The 19,615-nt window shown below is 40.0% G+C and overlaps 1 protein-coding gene across 8 annotated transcripts in view; it reads right to left on the bottom strand.

Moving 5' to 3' along the window:
* JMJD1C (jumonji domain containing 1C) overlaps positions 1-19,615 on the bottom strand; it is a 168,382-nt gene that overhangs the window by 41,632 nt on the left and 107,135 nt on the right. For all 8 annotated transcript variants that reach the window (XR_011142260.1, XM_068950822.1, XM_068950824.1 and 5 more), the window contains one exon: positions 18,569-18,682. Coding sequence is in view for 1 of the 8 variants with exons in the window: in XM_068950822.1 (XP_068806923.1) it covers positions 18,569-18,682 (114 nt within the window). In the remaining 7 variants the exon portion in view is untranslated. The remainder of the gene's footprint in view (positions 1-18,568; positions 18,683-19,615) is intronic.

Here is a 19,615-nt window from a genome sequence, read left to right on the forward strand (position 1 = left end):
GCAACAAAAAGAATCAAGAAAAAGTTCTGTTTCGCATATTTGTAAAATTTAATATGGACATGCATATTGAACATAAACACACATATATACAGGTTTAAAAAACACAAAGATAATTCATAAAACATATCTGTATAATAAAAGAAACAAACCTCATTACTAATTTTCAAATTAGTTAATTCTTCATTAACTGGGTAATTTAAACATTAAAACACATCTTACTTGACTTCAATTCTGTTAGAAAATATTATTTACGATTTGAATTAGAGAGACAACATCCGGGTAATTAAGACATGCTTGGTGCCACTGTCCTCATAGCAAGGAAACGCAACACACAAAAACTGTTTTGTACCTTTGAAAGCATGGCTTAAATCAGCATTCATCTCTGGACTCTTATAAATCTCTTTCTCTATTTCAGAGCACACCTGCTATTTCTGCCTTGAGATTTGTCAGAGAAATAAAGCTGCTCTGCAGGTTGGTGACTCCTAGTGCAGAAAGTAGCCCTGGAAATCCAGGAACTGAAGGAACATTCATTTGTGTGGAGAGAACTTCAGACAGAGCTAAAACACTCAGAGGGAGTCTCGACATACAAAATGTAAAATGTTTTATCAGTACTGCAACCAAGATCAAGTAATTTCTTCCCTCGATCTCAAACAAGTTCTTTGATGTCTCACAATTTTTTATGAAGACCTTCAGCCATATAACGTAAGATAACAACCAACACTCAGGGAATCATTCATTGCTGCCAGGCCCTCAAGAGACATTAGTGATCTCTCTCTATTCATCTGGATGAGATTCTTCCTATTAACTCACTGTATCATAGGGTCTTCTATTTCAAACTCTAAAGTCACTTTCTTAAAGATTTGCTGTTCTCCATTATGGAGAACGCATCAACGCTTCATCTATTAGAGAAAATCACTGCTACCTGTCCTAACGTTTTCAGAAAGGATACAGCATCAAATCCAAAAACAATGGTCACAATGACCATTATAATACACGTGACGCGGAACCAAGTAAAAGTGAAGAGGAAGACCACCAAGACCTCTACCACCAGGTTACAAATACCAATATGGCAAATACACTGCTAACATTATCAGAGGCACAAAAGAGTCTATAATTGCATTCATTCAAGATTGGCACAGTAGCAAAATGCTTCCTTTCCTGAGGCAGACTAAAATAGGTATTAGCTGTTTTGCTTTTATTTGCAAATCTACCCTTGGATTTGATCCCAAAGACACATACAATAACACTGGAAAGAGGGAATGATCTCCCAGGGAACCCAACAAACTCTTCGGCACTGGAGTTGTGCAATGGACATTCATCCGTCCTCCTCTCCACACACCCTCCTTCAGAGCAGCTGCAGGAGGAGAGCAAAGCATAGGAGAGATTTCCTTCCCAGGCATCTCCCCTCTCACATCCATAAACATTACTTCTAAGCAATGGACGGAGGTGTTGCAATACTGGAAAGTCTAGCTGACTTAAAAATGCAATTGGCATGCATATATTGTACAATTCCTTCAGTCCGGTTGAAGACGTTAGTATCTTGATTCTAAGACTATACACATTGATCAGATACCCAGAAATCAGATCTGTTACTCTAAAGTTATTTTGCTCAGGTGATGAGTTCTTTACGCAAAGTTCTCAAGCCTTTACTTTGCCCTGAAATACACTATTTATAAATTAGCCTGTTTCTGGAGACAATACGCATGGGTGTTCTTCCTTCATTAGATTTCACATCCTTCTTAAGCATCTTTGCCTTCTTTGAATTTGATACTGAAGATAATGGTGAATCTGCAGACAGAACATTAGAACCCTTTTTGTTCTATCTCCTCTTCAGATGCATCAGGCTTATCCATATCTTAGATCAAAAATGTTTAGTGTAAACGCTTCTTGAAAAGGAGACTACAAAGTCCATCCTGGCTTTCCTCACTTTTGGAGGAAAATACGGTCAGAGAAGAACCTTAGAGAATATTATTCCTTCCCTGAGGCTGCATGAAGAGAGTGGCTCAAGTTTGGAAAGAGGGGAGACAGCGGTAGAAATCAATAAATGTGTCCCATCTCCCTCATCAAACTGAATCAATGCATCAAGGCAGCTATCCTACTTCAATACTAACAAATACATTAAGCAGGTATTACTATGTACAATATTAGTACCTCTCTACAGTTTTAATAAAAAAGACAGCTGGACAACACACAGTAAGAGACTACTTGTGCTCCATTATCCAGTTCCTGCTCAATCCCTGCTTTCATACAGACATAGCTAAGACTACTTGCATGCCAGATTTGTTTTAACAGTTCACCCTGTACTATTCATCAACACAGAGGAGATGAGCTGGAAAAGGCGTAAGAGGGGTGGGTCAAAGATCCATTACACAAACTGCACCCAGGTATGACTGGGATTATGCAGAGGATACCAAAGAGATGCTAAGGTCTCTGAAAAAATATGTCTATACATACATAAATACACATGCACACACACACACACAAAACACACACATTTAATATATCATCAACAACTATGGTAAAAGAAATATTCTGCTTCTAGACGTGAATTTGGTTTAATATAGTCGATGGAAATCAGTATGGCAAAGCAAAATTGTAACCGACAACTGAAGCTCAATGTCAAGAAATTAAAAAATGGTTCCTGAAATCTCAACAATTCTATTATTTTTGGTATGTACTACACGTACCTATGGACAAAGGTATGCATAACATGATGGACTTTGTTCTGCTGTTAAATCTGAAAATCAGGATATTCATTAGATCATGTGTTAAACTATAAGGTAAAACCCCTAAGCAAACTGTTTTAGTGCAAACTACAAACTGGGGCAAGGTAAAAAAAAAAAAAAAAAAAAAAAAAAAAAAAGGACAGACTGGGCACTGAGCAAAAGGCTGAAGACTTGCAATCTCTTAGTGCTGAAGATGAGCAGATGATTCAGCAGTACCCGATCTTTTTCTTTACCCTGCATTTTTACTGTTCAAGAAAAAATAACGCTGTCAAAAGTTCTTCTTGAACCGTGGCAATTCAGATCTTCATTTTTCCCTCCTTCTTGGTTGAAGCAGCATGATTGACAGATTAAGCTACTCAAGGATTAAATGCCCTGTAGGATTTTCCTCTAATATGTTCCTCATTTAAAGTAGTTTTACTTGCAAAAAAAAGGTCCCTCTCCTAGTTTTTCCACAAGTCTTGGAATATTTCCTCCAGGAGGATGTTAATGTTGGTTTGAAACCCTTTTGAAAAGCAAATCAAAAAGCAAATTAAAAAAAAACAGATTGCAATTTTCTTTCTTTCTTTCTTTCTTTTTCTTTTTTTTAAATCTGCCATATGAAGCTTTTTATACAATTGATACAGTAGTGGCCCTTGCTCCAAGAAGGAATGACTATATGCAATACTGAGAATAAGACGAAGAGCCTCTGGGTCAGGAAGATGAGATAGGCACAACCCCTCCTCCCTTCTGCAAGACAGTCACATGAAGCAGCATGACTATGAGAAGCTTCTCAACACATGGCCAGTTCTACAGATCTTTCCTGCTGTTCTTCAGTTTTTCCACACTAAAAGAGGAAATCACTTCTGGTGGAGTGGGCTTTCCGCTTAACTGTCCAAATAACATTTCACTCAGTTGTGTGTCTTTTTACATGAGAATCCAGACCTGCTGGTGATGTACTAGACTCCTAGGATGCCCTGAGAAGCACAGAGAATGAAATCATTTCCCCAAATAATGAAATGATCCAGGTTTTCTCTGAGTATATCTATTTTTTTTCTTCTGGTGCAAAATGACAGAGCAGGTTGCTAAATGCAGAGCACACCATCAGGTTAAGATACCACCCCGCTTTAACCAGACCCAGCGCTGCCTCTTCCAGTGCCCCTTCCCAGAAGCAGGGAATTTTTGTTCAGAGCAACATTTTCAAATAGCTTATTCAGACAAAAATAATTCATCATTCAAAGCCACGGCTGAACAAGTGCTGATCACTTACAAAACGTCTACATTCCTTTGAGTCATGAATCAAACAGGAATTTCAAAGAGTGCATCCTCAGAAACACAAGTCAAAATTACATACAGTATTCTCCTTCAAGCCCCGACCACAAACAAAATACTATTCAAGATACTAAAAGGCATCCCTGTACGTTACAGAATCTGCATGTTGCCCCAAAACCAGAGTGCGTTCTGAAAGGTTCAAGTAACTGCAAGCTCCTTTTCTGTTTTGGACGGTAGGCTATGTCTGTGGCAGGAATACTAGCACATTTCCACAGCACTCTAATTTTCCAACAAGACTTGTGATAGCAAAATAAGATGTTTCCTCAACATTTTAAAATACTTTGAAGTAATTCTTCACAGAAGAGGGCAGAAACAGAGGGCAGAAACAAGTTCATTTTAAATTAAGAGATGAAAGCCTTGAACACAAAACAGAAACTCAAAAATGGATTCAGGTAGGCCCCCCCCCCACCTCCTACAGAAATCACACATTTCATGTGCTGCTTAGGAGGGTGCGGAAGCTCCAATGTCAGCTGTCAACTCTTACTTTTCAACGAAGGAAAAGAGAAGAAACAATGATATGTATTATAGGAAAACCAGTACTGGGAAAACAGTAGCTTTGGGCATTTGGAACGCTTATATTAAAGCCTTGAGGACCAAGCCTCAATACACTCCATGCATTAGAACCTGCAAACGCTTGGGAAAGAGCCTGCCTTGGCCACAGCACCTCTGCATTCGGCTTCAATGCATAAAGGACGTCTTTTTTGTATCGGCAGAAACTCATTTCAGCCAGTGTTTTACAGAAAAAGACTAAGCAGATTTTGCAGTCCTTAGAAAGGTCAACACCACATTAGTCCTCGCCATCTGTGGTTTAATTAACTATAGCTTCCTCTGGCCGCTTAGAGGTTTTCTGATGATTTAAGACATGAATTAAATGAAAAGTAGCACATAACCAACTCAGACATCTTTATAATGTTTACACGCTAAAAACTGCACATGAAAATAAGCCTTTTGTTAAGTATTTTAATGGTACAGGGACCACATTTAAACTCAAATAATGAATCCAGAGATCAATGCAGCAGAGGGTTGAACCTTCAGTTTTCTGAAGGCGCACATTTTTACACAGCTCAAATTATTTGCTATCCAAATTTCCCTTTGCTTCCAGTAACACAACTATCAACACTGCATTTCAGCCTACTGCATTTTAAGAACTATGTTAGTTTGGCGCTCTGTTCCTCCTTCACCTTATCCATATACACCTTGCTCCAAATACACAGTGATGAAGGATGCCTCAAAATATTCAAAACCCGTCTGGATGTGATCCTGGGCAATATGCTCTAGGTGACCCTGCTTGAACAGGGAGGTTGGACTAGATGATCTCCAGAGGTCCCATCCAACCTAAATGATTCTGTGATTCTGTGAAAATCACTCTCGTTTCACCACAAATGTTTGTCAAATGCATATTCATAAAATACGTGTATTTTTTCCTCGAGTAGCAAAATCTTTTTTCTTCTTGTTTCATCAGTGAACACCTTGAGATCAGTTTGTATAAAATAAGCTACATTTTTCTTCTTTTGGCACAGAATCTTTTTGAAAAATTCACAAGGAACAGGATGACTGCAACAGCAGCCTGCTGCTGATTCAGACTGCTGATATCTTATACTATTCCCCTAAAATACAAACGTCATGATTTTCTCCCATAAAAAAATTAAATGCACTACCTTCACCTAGCCTCAAATGCACCCAAATCTATGCATCTTTTTACTACTCCTCTTTTTTGAAACGTCTGCATGGTTCTCATTATTTTAATTCCTTGATAACTAGTCTTTTTTAACCTCTTCCTTTCTCTTTTTTCTATTTCACTGATTATATCACTGATCTATAATGATCTCTTTCACTGATTACAACCTTTTTGGTTTTAACAGACTTTATACTCTTAATATGTTTGTCTTTTTAATATCACCCTGTCTCACATCAGAGACTGAGCAGGGAAAAAAAGGAAAGTAAAACAGTGACATGAAATCTGGATGGGCAGAATACCAAACATCTCAACAGAACATCACCTGTTAACTGGTAACGTCCCTTTGCCACGCTGCAACTTTTTCCCAGCGGCAAAAAATGCGAATCCACCTGAACTGCAGAGGAACTGGCCGAAACCGACACCCCGAAAGGCATCCGCAGGAGCAGGGGCTGCCAAGGGCAAGTGGGCCACACCAAAACCCTACAAGCAAATACATCTGACTAGGCCTCATCCTCTGTTGTTTCACACATCTTTCTGCCCATATACACATGCATAAGTCATTGGTGAACAGCATCTGTTTTTTAAAGAAGCTGTTTCCTGAGTTGCTTTCATTTCTGACAAGTCAAAGGCTACCAAAACCAGAAGTGGTCAGAGGTTAAAAAAAAAGGGGGGGGGGGAGCTCATCATACTGCAGCAGTTGGTGAAGGAACAGGCGACTGCAAGCGGCAGGGCTGCACCGGCCCTCTCGGAAATGGGACAAACTCCCCCTCGCAAGGGACCGCTCCAGGAAGAACCGAGTCATCCAGCCCCCTGCCCACCCTGGAAATACTGCCACCTTCCTCCCAAGTGAGGCTTTAAAGGAAGGGAGACGTTAACCAGAAACATCACGACCACAGAACACCAGAAAGTTTTTCGGAGAGATCATAACGTCAAGGTTTCCCTTGAACGGCTTTGTCTGAGCGCAGAGCTGTCTGAGCGCAGAGAAGAGGCTTAGGCTGAGCCGGCGCCGTTAGCGCATGTCACCCCAGCCCACACTTGACCTATTTTCTGCTGTTCCTCTGTGCACAGTCACAATTTGCCTCATTCAAAGCCAGCAGCTGCTGGGCTACGGCAGAGCTGCGGAAGGCACAATCCTGCTTGTGCGCTCAGAAAGCAGTCGCGCGCAGGTCAGCCGCGCGTGCGCGCCAGGGCAGGGGCCCGGCGCGGCCCCAGCACTCGCCCTGCGCACTGGCCACCTGAGGCAACACCAGCCACTCATGATTTTACAGAGAGACTCCACATGCACTGGTAAGAAACAGACAGGCTCTTATTTACAGATATTTTGGACCACAAACATTGAAGATTACAGGTTATTTTCAGTATATAATGGTAACACCTGTGTTTCTATAAACAGAAAGTTAATACAACAGAAAAAAAGATAAAGACTAAAAATTCCATAATTTTTCAACTGGCATTAAGCTTTGCAACACTCAGGAATAATCATCAACAATTACTTTACTTTTTCTTTTGCTCCCTACTCCTCTCTATACCTAATACTACTCCTACTTCCTTTCTAATTTCATCTGTTCAGTAATTAAGTAGTTGATACAGATTTTAAATTAATTATCAGGCTTGAGAATCAGGGGGAATAGGGATGCACACACTTCTCAGAGTCACTGTTTCAGGACTGAAAAAGCATCACTACACTGATTAGTTTGCGTTTGGAAGAATAATTCACAACCCTTAACAATATCAGATAATGTTATATTAAGAATATGAAAGATTACGCTATGCAAAACGTATTGAAGTTAGGGATACAAATGCAATGGAAAAACCTGGCTCACAGTCAAGATTTTTCCTCAAATTTAATTCACAAATACAGAAAACAAACAGAGATATTTGCCTTCCTGTAAGACTACCAACGTCTCAGGTGAACCATGCACACTGGAAAACTTGCTTGTTACAAGCCAGCTCGCTCTTCCTCCCTCTGCAGACGAGCACACAGCGGGACAAGACCGAAGGAAGACGAGAGCAGAGCACAGCATGAGAACCCAGCGGGGAAGGAAGCAGCTATCCGTGGGTAAGGGGAACTGGACCCGTAAAAGCTGGGCAAGGCAGATGTTGTCTTAAACAACTTGAAAACTGCTCTAAAAATTCTTACTATAGTTTTGCATTTGAAAATAACAAATTAAAAAGAACAAATAATGACCTTTCTGCTCACTGCTATGTCACCCTCACTTTGAACAGCTGGGACAAAAGTGCTGTTACCATAATGCCTATATGGGTCCTGTCTGATTTACAAATTAGGAAGAAAACAGGAAAACTATTTTTTCAACTAACTAGGAAGGAAAATACAATCTCCTGTTAAGTATAACATATCTTTTAGCATCTTATCTAAAGATTGCCACAAACAAGTGGCTCCTACCCACTAAAGCAGAGGACTGTGAGCCTCCATCTGGAAAGCTTTGGTAAGGATTCGACACTCAACTCTTTCTCCGTCTACAAATGACTGATCACTCAAGTGAAAAGCAGCCTTCCAGTTCCGTCTGCTCCCTCATTTTGATGAGGGAACTATACATTTGCAGAGCATGAGTATTAGTCCTGCCTTGCTAAGTTAGTAAATCTGAAGTCATGTGGATTTGAACAAGCCTCTGAGCCACTTACCAAGCAACCCAGTGCCACTAGCACTGGTTATCTATGGAAAAAGAAACCTCAAAGTGCAGACATTTCCCCGAAGCAAGCAATTAGCAGAAAGAAGTTTAGGCCAACAAGGAAAGTGGCTAAGTGAGCAGATTGGGGAAAATACTTTTGTATGTTGATGTTAAAATTTAAACCAAGACCCAGACACCCTGTGAATCGTGAAACAGCTTTCAGAACGTATCTAACAATTCTCCAAATCGTATCACTTAAAGGACAGGCTGTAGGAATGGAGGCGTCTTTAAGCAAAAAACATAAAAGGAAATATATTCTTTTGATCACCAGTTGTCTGGACTAGCGGGCTGCTAGGAGGGCAGTCTAACGTTCTCAGAAATCAAGCCAAAAGCTTAGAGGCTGACAATTTTATGGAAAGCACAACTGCCTTGCATCAGGGATAGCAGGAGTTATTTGCAGCAGCTTGAACCAGCAGAGCAGGAAAGCTGGAGGCAGCCGCTGCAGACTCTGGCAGGCTGGGTGGTATGTAGCATCTCATGGTACTTACCTCCATCGCACCTTCGACCAGCTATATTACTCAGCAACATGTGATTCTTTGACCAGACTACTGATAACTAGAAGTTTACTGCATTACAAAACAAAGGTCTCAACATTCACTCTGTAGAAAAAAAACGTAAAAAGCTACCCAATACATGGTATATTGATGACAGCTTTTGCCACCACCTCCTTGAAGCACTCATCCCAGCATGCTACTCCTGTGTCTGACTCTCTGGCCTGTCATCTTCAGTATCGCCAACCCAGATTATCAGCAGTCACAAAGCTACCACTCTTCAGTAAACTTCCTCAACTATTTTGACTAAATCCTCAACTTCTCAGGAGCTTTGGGAACACGCAACTTCCAACTCCCTTGCTCAAAACTTACGACGATTATAAGCAGAATACAACCCCTTCCTGCCTCCCCAAATCCTAACCGTTTTTCTGTCAAGAGGAAAGAATGCATTAAATAGCTTCAAAAAATCCTTGAAAGTCAGCTATAACACTTTCCATACTTCAGTGGAGCTTGGTCCATTTTACTACTGCTGTATTTACTACTGCTGTATATTTTATTTTCAAACGGTTTTCAGGAATTTGTTTGCAAATGTATTTCTTAAAATAGTGCTACACAACAGTGTCGGCCAACATCCTGATAATATCAACGTAGTTGGGATGAAAAACTATTTGTCTCATGTTGCAAATGACTACCACTGTATTAGGACTGAACTTGAAGTCAGAATTTATTAATTTTCTTGCAGCATTTCATTCAAAAGAACATACCTTCCCAGTAGCATGGGGAACTGCATGGAGCACAGCATGGAGACTGCAGCAACCTGGCTGAGCGCACAAGAACAAACTAATCCCCGTGCAAACGTGGAAATGCTGCTTCTGCTGCCAGACAGTATTAAAAGCAGCGCTGCCATATGCATGTGCTCTCTCATGCTAAGAGCTCTGTTCTGACCTGCTGGAGCCATTTTAGGTATTTTCCCTATAAATAACAGAGGTCTGACCAGCTGGGATGTATATCATATTTGGATTAACATTGCAGCTCTCTGCAACTCTGGAGAAAGCAGTGGCTCTGCCTTTTATAGCACAGATGAATAAACGTCCTGCAAAGAGGAAAGATTAAATTGCTAATCAGAAAACACGGACATTTTGGTTGTTGCTGCAATAAACTCCTTGGGGTACACTTGGGAAAGTCTGTGTAAAATAAATACAACGCTTGTCTATTTCACAATATTTTTCCATAAATAAATGTTAGCCCACAGAACAAAAACACTATTAAAAAAAATGAATTCAAGATTGAGCTATATTACTTTTTTTAAAAAGTCTATCAAGCACTGTACTTTAGCCAAAGTTTAATGTGTCCTGAAATCTGCTTTAATCTCATTTTGTTTGTTGTTCACCAAAGTGGTGAGAAGCGCCAAAGACATGATGACAAAAGGGAGGCAAACGGCAGAAACACAGCCTCTATATTTGAAATATAATTTCTATAGTGTATGTTTAAAATTCACTACTAAAATCATAAAATGCATAACAATTAGTGAGAAGAACATAGTTTAATGTGCTTCAAACGCTCTCTTGCTTTGCAAAAGCATACTGAAGTACTATTCCTACTAATGCTGGCAGACACGCACAAGAAGAGGGGGTGCAGGGAAAAACAGGAATAGTTAATTTTAATTCTATTCAAAAGACAGGAAACGTTTGCTAGATTGAATAGGACAAAAAAAATAGTATTTACAAACAATGTTGTTAAAAAAACAATTTAGAACTATATTTAATTATGTAGTATACCATTAAAAGGGAATGAAGTTTGATCAGGAAATGCACCAAGTCCTCTGCACCAAAACAAATACTACGCTTTGTTTTGTTAGTGAAGTTATTCCAATGTCTAAGGAGGTAAAAAGATCCATACTTGCTTTTTTTTTTTTTTTTTAAAAATGTCAAGTTTGGGTAAAACTGCTCGAGTTTCTTAACAGCTGTCTGGCCTGAAAAAAAGAATTCCATATACGTGTTTAGATCATTTCATCTGGAACTACACCACCTTCTCAATTTCTCCTTATTGCAACTTGCTGAAGACTGGGGAGTTCTCATGTAGCACTCATCCTAGAGTACAAATTAGCACTTCTAGTAGGTGTAATTTCAAACATATATTTTAGAGGAATAAGTTCTAGAGTAAGATGCGTATAAGGATTGCAATTAGTTGGGGTTTGCAATTAGTTTCCCCTCCTACCATACCTCTGGAGAAGTTGATTAACTATGCTACTTCACAGAACTTTTAATGATAGTTATTCAAACCCGAATGAACCTCAAGAAAATCAAAGTCTGACTTTCCTTTTAAAGTAATTCACACACCTCTACATAAATGAAGTATTCAACATATGCACCTCCCCTAAGAGAAATGTAATAAGCCTGTCAATCACAAATCTGTACAAGTTGAGGGAAAAGGATATTGATTTTTTTTCATAAAAAGTTGTTCCAAATTACAGTATTTTTCCCCCTTTAAAAGATGTTCTAAATAAAGCTATAGGTTTCTGCACTACTTTGATGCAGTTACCTCAATAAAAAAAAAATTGCATCAAGTGAAGGAACAAAAACAAACAAGACCATGAACATTTCATCTAATAAACTATCACATAGATCAAGTCAAGTTTAATTTAAAACTTCTTTCTTGTAAAAATGCATTGCAATAAAACACAAGCTTTACAGAAAATTTCCCTACTACCTGAACTGCAGGAAAGACTTTTTTTTTTCTTTCTGGTTAAGTATACCTACATAACAACTGCAGTATTCTGCCGTCAATCAAGGTTCAGAGTTCCCCCAAAGTGGTAAGTCCAAATTCCAACATACAGCAACTATTTGGGAAAATGAGATCATACTGGCAAAGAGCTAGCTATTAATAAAATCTGAAGCAGATCAGTCTATTTTCATAAGCCAGACAAAAAGTCGGTTCGTAGTGTTGGTTAAGATATCACATCAGAACATTCTTAACTTTCATTTTCAATAAATCAGCGTGAAGATAGGAGGTATTTACGGACAGAGAAGCGAGAATAAGGAGCCCTTTTCTTACTACTGAGAGATATTTTCCATGAGTTTTTACTGTTGAAAGAAAAAAATATCCTCTGTGACCAAAGACAGGAAGCTCCTTAACCAAAAACTTTAGATGGATTTGTAACTCAACAATCCAAAGACTATGCTTGAGAAGTACTAAGATACTTTTGATGTTCGCTTTCAAAAAAAAAATTTGTTCTTCTCTGTTCTGAATTCCTCATTTATAGTTATTTATTTCAATGCCACCTCCTGGAGAAGAACTAATGAAGTCAAACTAACTGAGCATGATTTTTGAAAAAATGTGCAAAGAGTAAAGCAATTTTTCTATGACAGTGGAAATAATGAAAATTTTCCTATGGATTTGTAACCTACCTCCACCCTGTAGTAACCTCAGCTTACCCCAGGCACCTTATAACTCCTCTTGCCTCCACTCCTTCCCAATGCCTTCAATTAAACCAAAATCCCCTACTCCCACGGCATTATCCCCAGCCCCTCCCATGCGAGCCACGCCGTTTGGGGCAGCTCAACCACGTGCACGCGGATGGCTGCCCCTGTCGCGCTGCTGCCTTCCGCAGAGCTCGTCAGAGCTCCAGGAACTCTAGTCTCACAACAGGCGAGGAAAAAAAAGAACCTTTCTGTTTTTATCCTAGCTCTTAAAAATGGGCCTTTTTAGTCACACGCTTCCCTTCACCGTTCCCCAGATTTTGCTGAGATTCAACATAGGAGTAAAGACCGATAAAGTACTCAGAGAAGCAGCTCTTTTTAAACCAGTAATTTACGCTTGCTTTAGAATAGAGACGATATATGTATATATACATCTCTCTCTCTCTCTCTATATTGCTGATTCTACAAACTGCAGATGTAAATCCCTCCCTTGTTCTTCTCTTCTTGTGAACGCTAGGATGAAACTTTTCTGTCTCACAGTCGTAATAGGGAACGAAGACTGCTATGAGTCATCTGACCCACTTCTAGTTGGATTTAGCCTTTTGCTTTCCTTCACATTGGAAACATACACTTAAACAGAGCTGGTGTTAGTAACAAGCTGTTTAGACCATCACTCTTTCAGATGCTGCCAGAGAAGCCAGCTGGACTGCTTATGGGTGGTCCAGACATCAGAGCCATGGAAAAGGATAGAGACAGCTTTTAAAGAAGACATTGAGAAGAGTTAAAGATTCAGAAACTTGTGTGCTTCTCTGTCATCCATGGAGGAAATGCAACTGGGAGCCGAGCACATGACAGCCCCGACTGCCAGCTGGCCTCCGCTGCGCACTCCTCGAGCTGTCTCGGTCAACCTCAAAGGGTGGGACAAACCCAAAAGCTCCGACTGCCTGGCCAGTGGAGGTACGAGTTTATGGGAAAGGCAATTTTCAGTTGCAGTAGCTATTTTTAGGTCTAAAGTTTGCAAATAAGTCTGAAAGGAGTCTACACCGTATGATTCTGGGGTGCTTAAAATACATACAGAAAAATATCTTATTTTATCCCTGTTTCAAGACATTTAAAGAAAGTTTTTTTTTTTATTTGTACATGTTACTGCCACCCAAGCCAGGCTACGTTATTCGCTTGGTCTTATGAGCAAACAAGTTACTGAAAACCTAAAGTGTTCAGGCCTCAAACACCCAACATATGCTCATAATAAACAGAGAAGAAGAATTTAGAAGAGTTGCACAATACCCCATCACCCTATCTTAGGGCATACAGAACTTGAATTTGTAATAGATCAAGCGAGATTTCAGCAGTTTTTAAATTCTGAATCTGAGGGATTCCTTTCATAATTAGTAAGAAAGTTTATTACTGTTACTACTACAATCTGTAAGGAACGTCAGATATTTGACCTGTCAGCTCTGCAAAATGTAACGTGTATCTAAAAAAGAGCCTATGTAAATACATATTTACACCTACTCTTCTGCATATAACGGCTCCCACAGGGGACTTCCCAGTGCCTTATCTTAGTATCCGGAACCATCAGTACAGAGGTAGACAGACTGACTGTACCGTTTTGAAATATTGAGGAAATCAGTCTTGGCTTAAAAAGCCCCACCAAACAAAACAGGGAAACACCTCCTCTTATTTTGTCCTGTAGTAGAATTCGAATAAGCCGGCTGGATCAAAGAGAGACTGCAACACACAGAAGAACTGAAGTGTGTTTTCAATTCATTCTTAGCTTTTTTGCCCCCCCCCCCAACCTTTGAAAGCCCCATATGCAGGAGAGCTTTTTGAAGACGGCTGTGTGCACACCCTTCCACTTCCTTCCTCAAGTGGTGAAATACCCCTTGCAGGAAGTTTAACGATTGTGAAGGAACTTCATTTGAATTTTTGCCCTGTCTCAGCTGTACAGCCAGCCCTTGTTTCTTGCAGTGCTGTGCGCTCACAAATCCTTTTGAAATATTTAACCTATAGCAACCCAGTGATGGAGCAGCGCCTGCAGGCTTCGCACGACCACATGAGCTGCCCCAGGAACGGCAGAGCCTCCAACACTGGCGCTGGGAAGCACGAGAGCAATCCCTGAGCCTACATCCACCTCTGGCAGAAAGAAGAAACACACTGACTGCCTGGGCAATGCACACTCTGTGCTCTCCAGGTCTTTCTGCATGTGTATTTTATTATGGAAAAAAATGGTGTAAAGTGATTTGTTGTTCTTCATTTGCTTGTCCAAAATATAATGCAATTGACTCCAGCTAAAAACCTAGAGCTCAGCTTCAGTCAAAATCAGCAGATTATACACTTTGGCCTGTGACTGACACTGCCAAACATCACGCAGATAAAACCACCAAACTGATGAGATCGCACATATTGAGCTTTTATTCTTCATATCCCCATCTGTAGTTTTTCAAGTAAACTACAATCCTTAAACAAATTAAGACAAGATCAGCTCTGGTGCTGCTTAACTTTCTAGGTATACCATAAATAATAGACATGCAGCTGGTCACAGAATATCACAGGTAAATGGGTATTCAGTTATTACTATAGAAAATAATTTTAATTATTTGATTTGAATTATATCTGCATTTGTATAAGTTTATTGCAGTTTCACTTAAAATATTTTAACAACAAACATTTTAAAGTGTGTTAATTTTCAATCTATAACAAAAGTCACTGAAAAACAGCAAGTTTGAAAGTTTTTACTTAATCAACAATCACGAAATATACATGATATATAGTGAATGCAAAATAGAAAAACATTAAGGATCTGGATTTGCATATCACATTTCAAGATGATGTTTCTTATAGCTATTAGTTTAACATAAAAATAGTTTTTTTTTTAATCTACCACTTACTGCAAAGGAACATCATTTTCATTTTAACGCTAAGCAAAGTATCACAGCAAATACGTTTACATCGGCTCTGTCCTCAAGATCCTCTTGTCACCACCATAAAAAGAAATACATGACTAAATGGTCTGACCATGCCAGATTAATGAATGAGTCATTCTCAGTTGCACACCAGTTTCACGTAGACAGTAATACCGTTTATATCCTCTATGAAGCAGCTGAGATAAAAGGCACAGGAAACAAACTGTAGGTTGGTGTTGAAGGCCCCATGCGTACAGAGCCCTGGGAATGCTCCTGGAGAAGGGACTGCCTTCAAGGCAGGACCCTCGCATGGGAAAAGACAAACCAGTAACGTGTTTGGATGTAATGAACACATTCCCTAACAAGTGCAATACTTGTCAGGTACAAGATGGTGAAGATGGGGGAAAAAACGGGAAACAGCTAAAGAGCAAGGTGCGTGCTCTGCTTTTAGGAACTATATTAGTCTAGTGCTTATGTAGGCTGCTGAATCTGTAACAACTGAAATATGTTTATTTATGCAAAGAACAGACATGGCATGGGAATCTGTGGTTCATGACTCCTTAGTGAGTCCTGCCAAAGCGTCTTTACTCTTGTTCTGAAAGAACCACTTCTGGTAACGAGAGTAATTTAGTTTCTTTGCCTAGTCAAACTTTGTTTTTTCCTGCCAAGACAGACTGAAACGATGCCAAGTGTGCTATTCTCTTTGCCTTGGGCAATTGTCATCTTTCAACTGGACACCATCACCTTATTCAGAAAACTCTTTAGTCCAATAGTTACATTAAATAGCACTGTGTTTCGAACAAAATTGATCTAAGCAAAATTCATACCAAATGGTTGTGTGCTGCCCATTATTAATATTCTGAGTATACGCAATGATGGGAAAAATTACTCAGTAGTTAAGAATTGTATCCGAAGTGAAATGGAGTCTTCCCACACAGCTTCAAACTCTGTTTGTTTTGGCAGTGAGGTACTGGAACTTTAGGCACTTACAGCAATATGCAATAAAAAAATGTTTAGATCACCATGGTCTCTAAGGACTCCATACTGAAAATGCACAGCTATAAGAGTTTTAACCAAAAACTAGATATACTTAGAAACACTCAGTGTTAACTGATCTTTACAAAGGATGGCTCTTAAGTTCTGTCTTCTGCTCAAAAGCCGGTTAATAGTATTCTGGATCAAACAAAGGAACAAGAGGACCATTATTTCATAGAAAAGTAGATTTTCAGAAATCAGAACGTTTACTGAAGATTTATCTGGCAACTGTTTTTCGGGGGGTGGGGACGGACAGGTGAAGGCCTTCTAACTTAAAAAAAAAAAAAAAAAAAAGCTTAAGAAAGAACTACTTTACATTAAGTGACTTAAGACCAAGAACGTGCCATTTGTGACTTCCAGCGTTAAGTACAGAACAGTACTCAAAAACTAACAAGCAAAATGAATAAATGCAAACAATCTTCCCATTTCAGATATGTTTCAGGATAGTCTCATGATGATCAATTTATTATTTCTGTCTAATACACTGCTAGTACATAATTCAGTTACTGCATTTAAAAGAATTATTTTTCCCTTAAAGACATTATTGTTCACTGAAGTTCTTATCTGTATGTTTTACATGTAAGACTTGGTAACGAGACCCTGCTAGCCCTTCAAAGAGTGACACGCCTATGAATGTAATTTCCAAAACTTAATATCATCAGTTAAATAAAGAAATTGTCACATTGTTAATCAGTGAGCACAATGTTTCTTTATAAATCTACATTCAGTATCTGAGCAATATCTAGTTAAGATGCTTTAATACCTTAAAGGAATCTCTGTTAGCAACCTTCTTGCAATGTTAAAACGAGCAGGTAATTTAGGTTTCTGTTGTCACCAAACTGTTTATAATGGATACAGATCAGTATCCTCCATCTCTGCCTCTAATAGGTAACGGCATGCTCCACAAGACAGGAAAGCAACCTGAGCTCTCACACAGAAGTAGCCCTCTACACGCCAAAAACAAAGGCCAGTACTGAGGAAGACCAAGTTTACATTTCAAATTATTTTTCACAAGCTATTGCTTGTAGCACAGTTTTTGGTGAAAATCTCTTTTGAAATTCAAGTTGTTACTACTGTTAATTATTGTATTATCTATCAAGATAGAATAAGGACAGTTTTCCATATGACAAGATCATCTTTTCAGGAATAACACCTTCACTTCAATTTGTATGCACCTTCCCAAATGAAACTGGAACTTCCCTGTGTCTAAGACCTTGTCAGCAAATGTTCTCTGAAACGGAAGGACCTAAAAACGCATATGCCATTGCTATGTTACTGCCAGCTGGGCTTGGCGGTGAGATTGTTTTACAAAAGACAGTCCTTCTCATATATTCGATTTGTTTTGCTCAGCTCATCTTGTGAAAAATGATCTGCTGCCAAAAGGAGATTGATTACTGTTACTGGAACGAACGCTATCAGAGACAACAATCTTGATAGGTTTCACGCAAAGAATAGAGGCTAGCACAAGTATTCTCTTTGTAAAATGAATCTGGAAGATTGCAGTTGGGCTCCGAGGGTGAATTTACACTTCATGGCTCAGCTGATTTAAGAGGCTGCTGCTGCTGCTGCTGCCAGGATATCCTACTCTGCATTGCATCATCCTGCCCCCTCCCTCGAGGAGGGGATGGTGCTTGCTGTACCCTCTGCCAAGCCACTTCAGCTCACGGATATCAGACCTTTTTTTGGTAAGTGTATGTGGGGGGCGGGGGGAGGGGGGGGAGAGGTTCAGGGATCTGCTGGTTTAGAAAGCTAAACTAGCTAGTGTGGGGTATGGCAGCAGGACTTTTCCCTCTCAGCAAAGCCAAGCTTTAGAGCAACTTGAGTCATAACATGTAACTTCATCCTGACAAGAAACGTTGAACTCATTTAGCTTCCCCAGCACTGACAAACCAAAGCACCAACCGCTCCGTGAGCTGAACCTCTTTCTCCTTTCCCTGCAGTTCTACCTCAATTGCTTTTCTTTTTCTAGCTCTGTACTTGCTGTTGGGGGGGGGGGAAGTCTTGGAGAAGGAGGAGGAGGGAAGAAGGGGTGTCAGGACAAAATTACATAGTATTTATTCAGGGCCATCTGTTAGTCTCAACGTACTATTTTTGTATCCCCACAGTGTACAATCGCAGTCATAAGAAAATTTATGGCTATTCTAATTGTAATCAGTCCAGCACAAGCTGAAGTATCAAAAGCTTTGTGTTGATCATAGAAGAGCTTTTTAGACCCTTTTCTTAAAGAGAAAAAAGTCACTGTTTCTCTTGTTCTCTAAATACATGCACATTAATAAACAAATGGACAGTACTTGTACACTAGCCAGGTTTCTTACCTGATAGGGCTGAAAGGCACTATCTTCAGTTATAAAATCCAGCTGTTTGTCCACAAGGAATTCTACTGCAGTAATTGAATTGTACACACTTTTTCCAACCAAGGGTTTGAATGTCTATTAAAAAAATGAAAAAAGAAAATTAACGAATTAAAAAAGTTCAGCACATTGAACCCCCCAGGACTGTCTAAGTACTGACATATCAGTTCTTCCATCAAAACAAGTCAGAACAGAATAACAATAACTAATTATATAAGAAATAAGAATTTTGTACTTTTAGTTTTTCCTTTGTGCAGGTGGTGGAAAACTAGCAAGAAAAGGGAACTACAGCATACACTGTTCCTTTTCCTCATTGTTCTTGAGCAAGAGCACTTACCACAGAAGCTCAAAGTACAGGAGCATGATTATATTTTAAACATACAGCTGAACACGCAGATCCTCTCTGCCTGCCTGCAGGACTAGTTAGCACAGTGGTGATTATACTAAGGACACTGAAGTGGAAACAACTGCAGACATGAAAGCGCTGCCTTCCTGTTCTGAAACCATTCACCTTGCCTGAAGTCAACCACCTCATTTCCCCCGCTCTGCAGCTTTGCTTTCCTCCCCCGCAGGAAGGGCTGCCGGGCCCAGCGCCGGCCCCAACCATCCCAGCCCCAGCTCCTCTCCACCCCGCCGGATGCACAAACCCTCCTGATCTGCTCTGCAAAGAAAGGGGAAGGAGAAAAGGGAGACGAACGAGGGAAACAACAGCCTCCAAACAAGGCAGTAGGGACGGTCTAGGCATGAACAGAGCCCCCAGCACCCTGCCTCCTCTACCCTACAAGCGCGTCCAAATCCCCCACCCTGCGTAGCGAGGCATGCCGAGTCCTACGCAGAAAAGGAGTGGGAAGAGAGCACAACGGTGGAAAAAGCTCTGCTGAAGAGGGAGCGGGTAGTCCCTCTGGTGCTGGCGCTGGCAGGGTTTCCTGGAACAGAAGCCGAGTGAGAGTGTGACTGAGTGGGGATGTACCAAAAGGAGATGAGTCAGGTGGAAAGGAAATCCCAGTGGAT

Source organism: Struthio camelus, chromosome 7, assembly GCF_040807025.1.
Source record: "Struthio camelus isolate bStrCam1 chromosome 7, bStrCam1.hap1, whole genome shotgun sequence".
NCBI classification, from domain to species: Eukaryota; Metazoa; Chordata; class Aves; order Struthioniformes; family Struthionidae; genus Struthio; species Struthio camelus.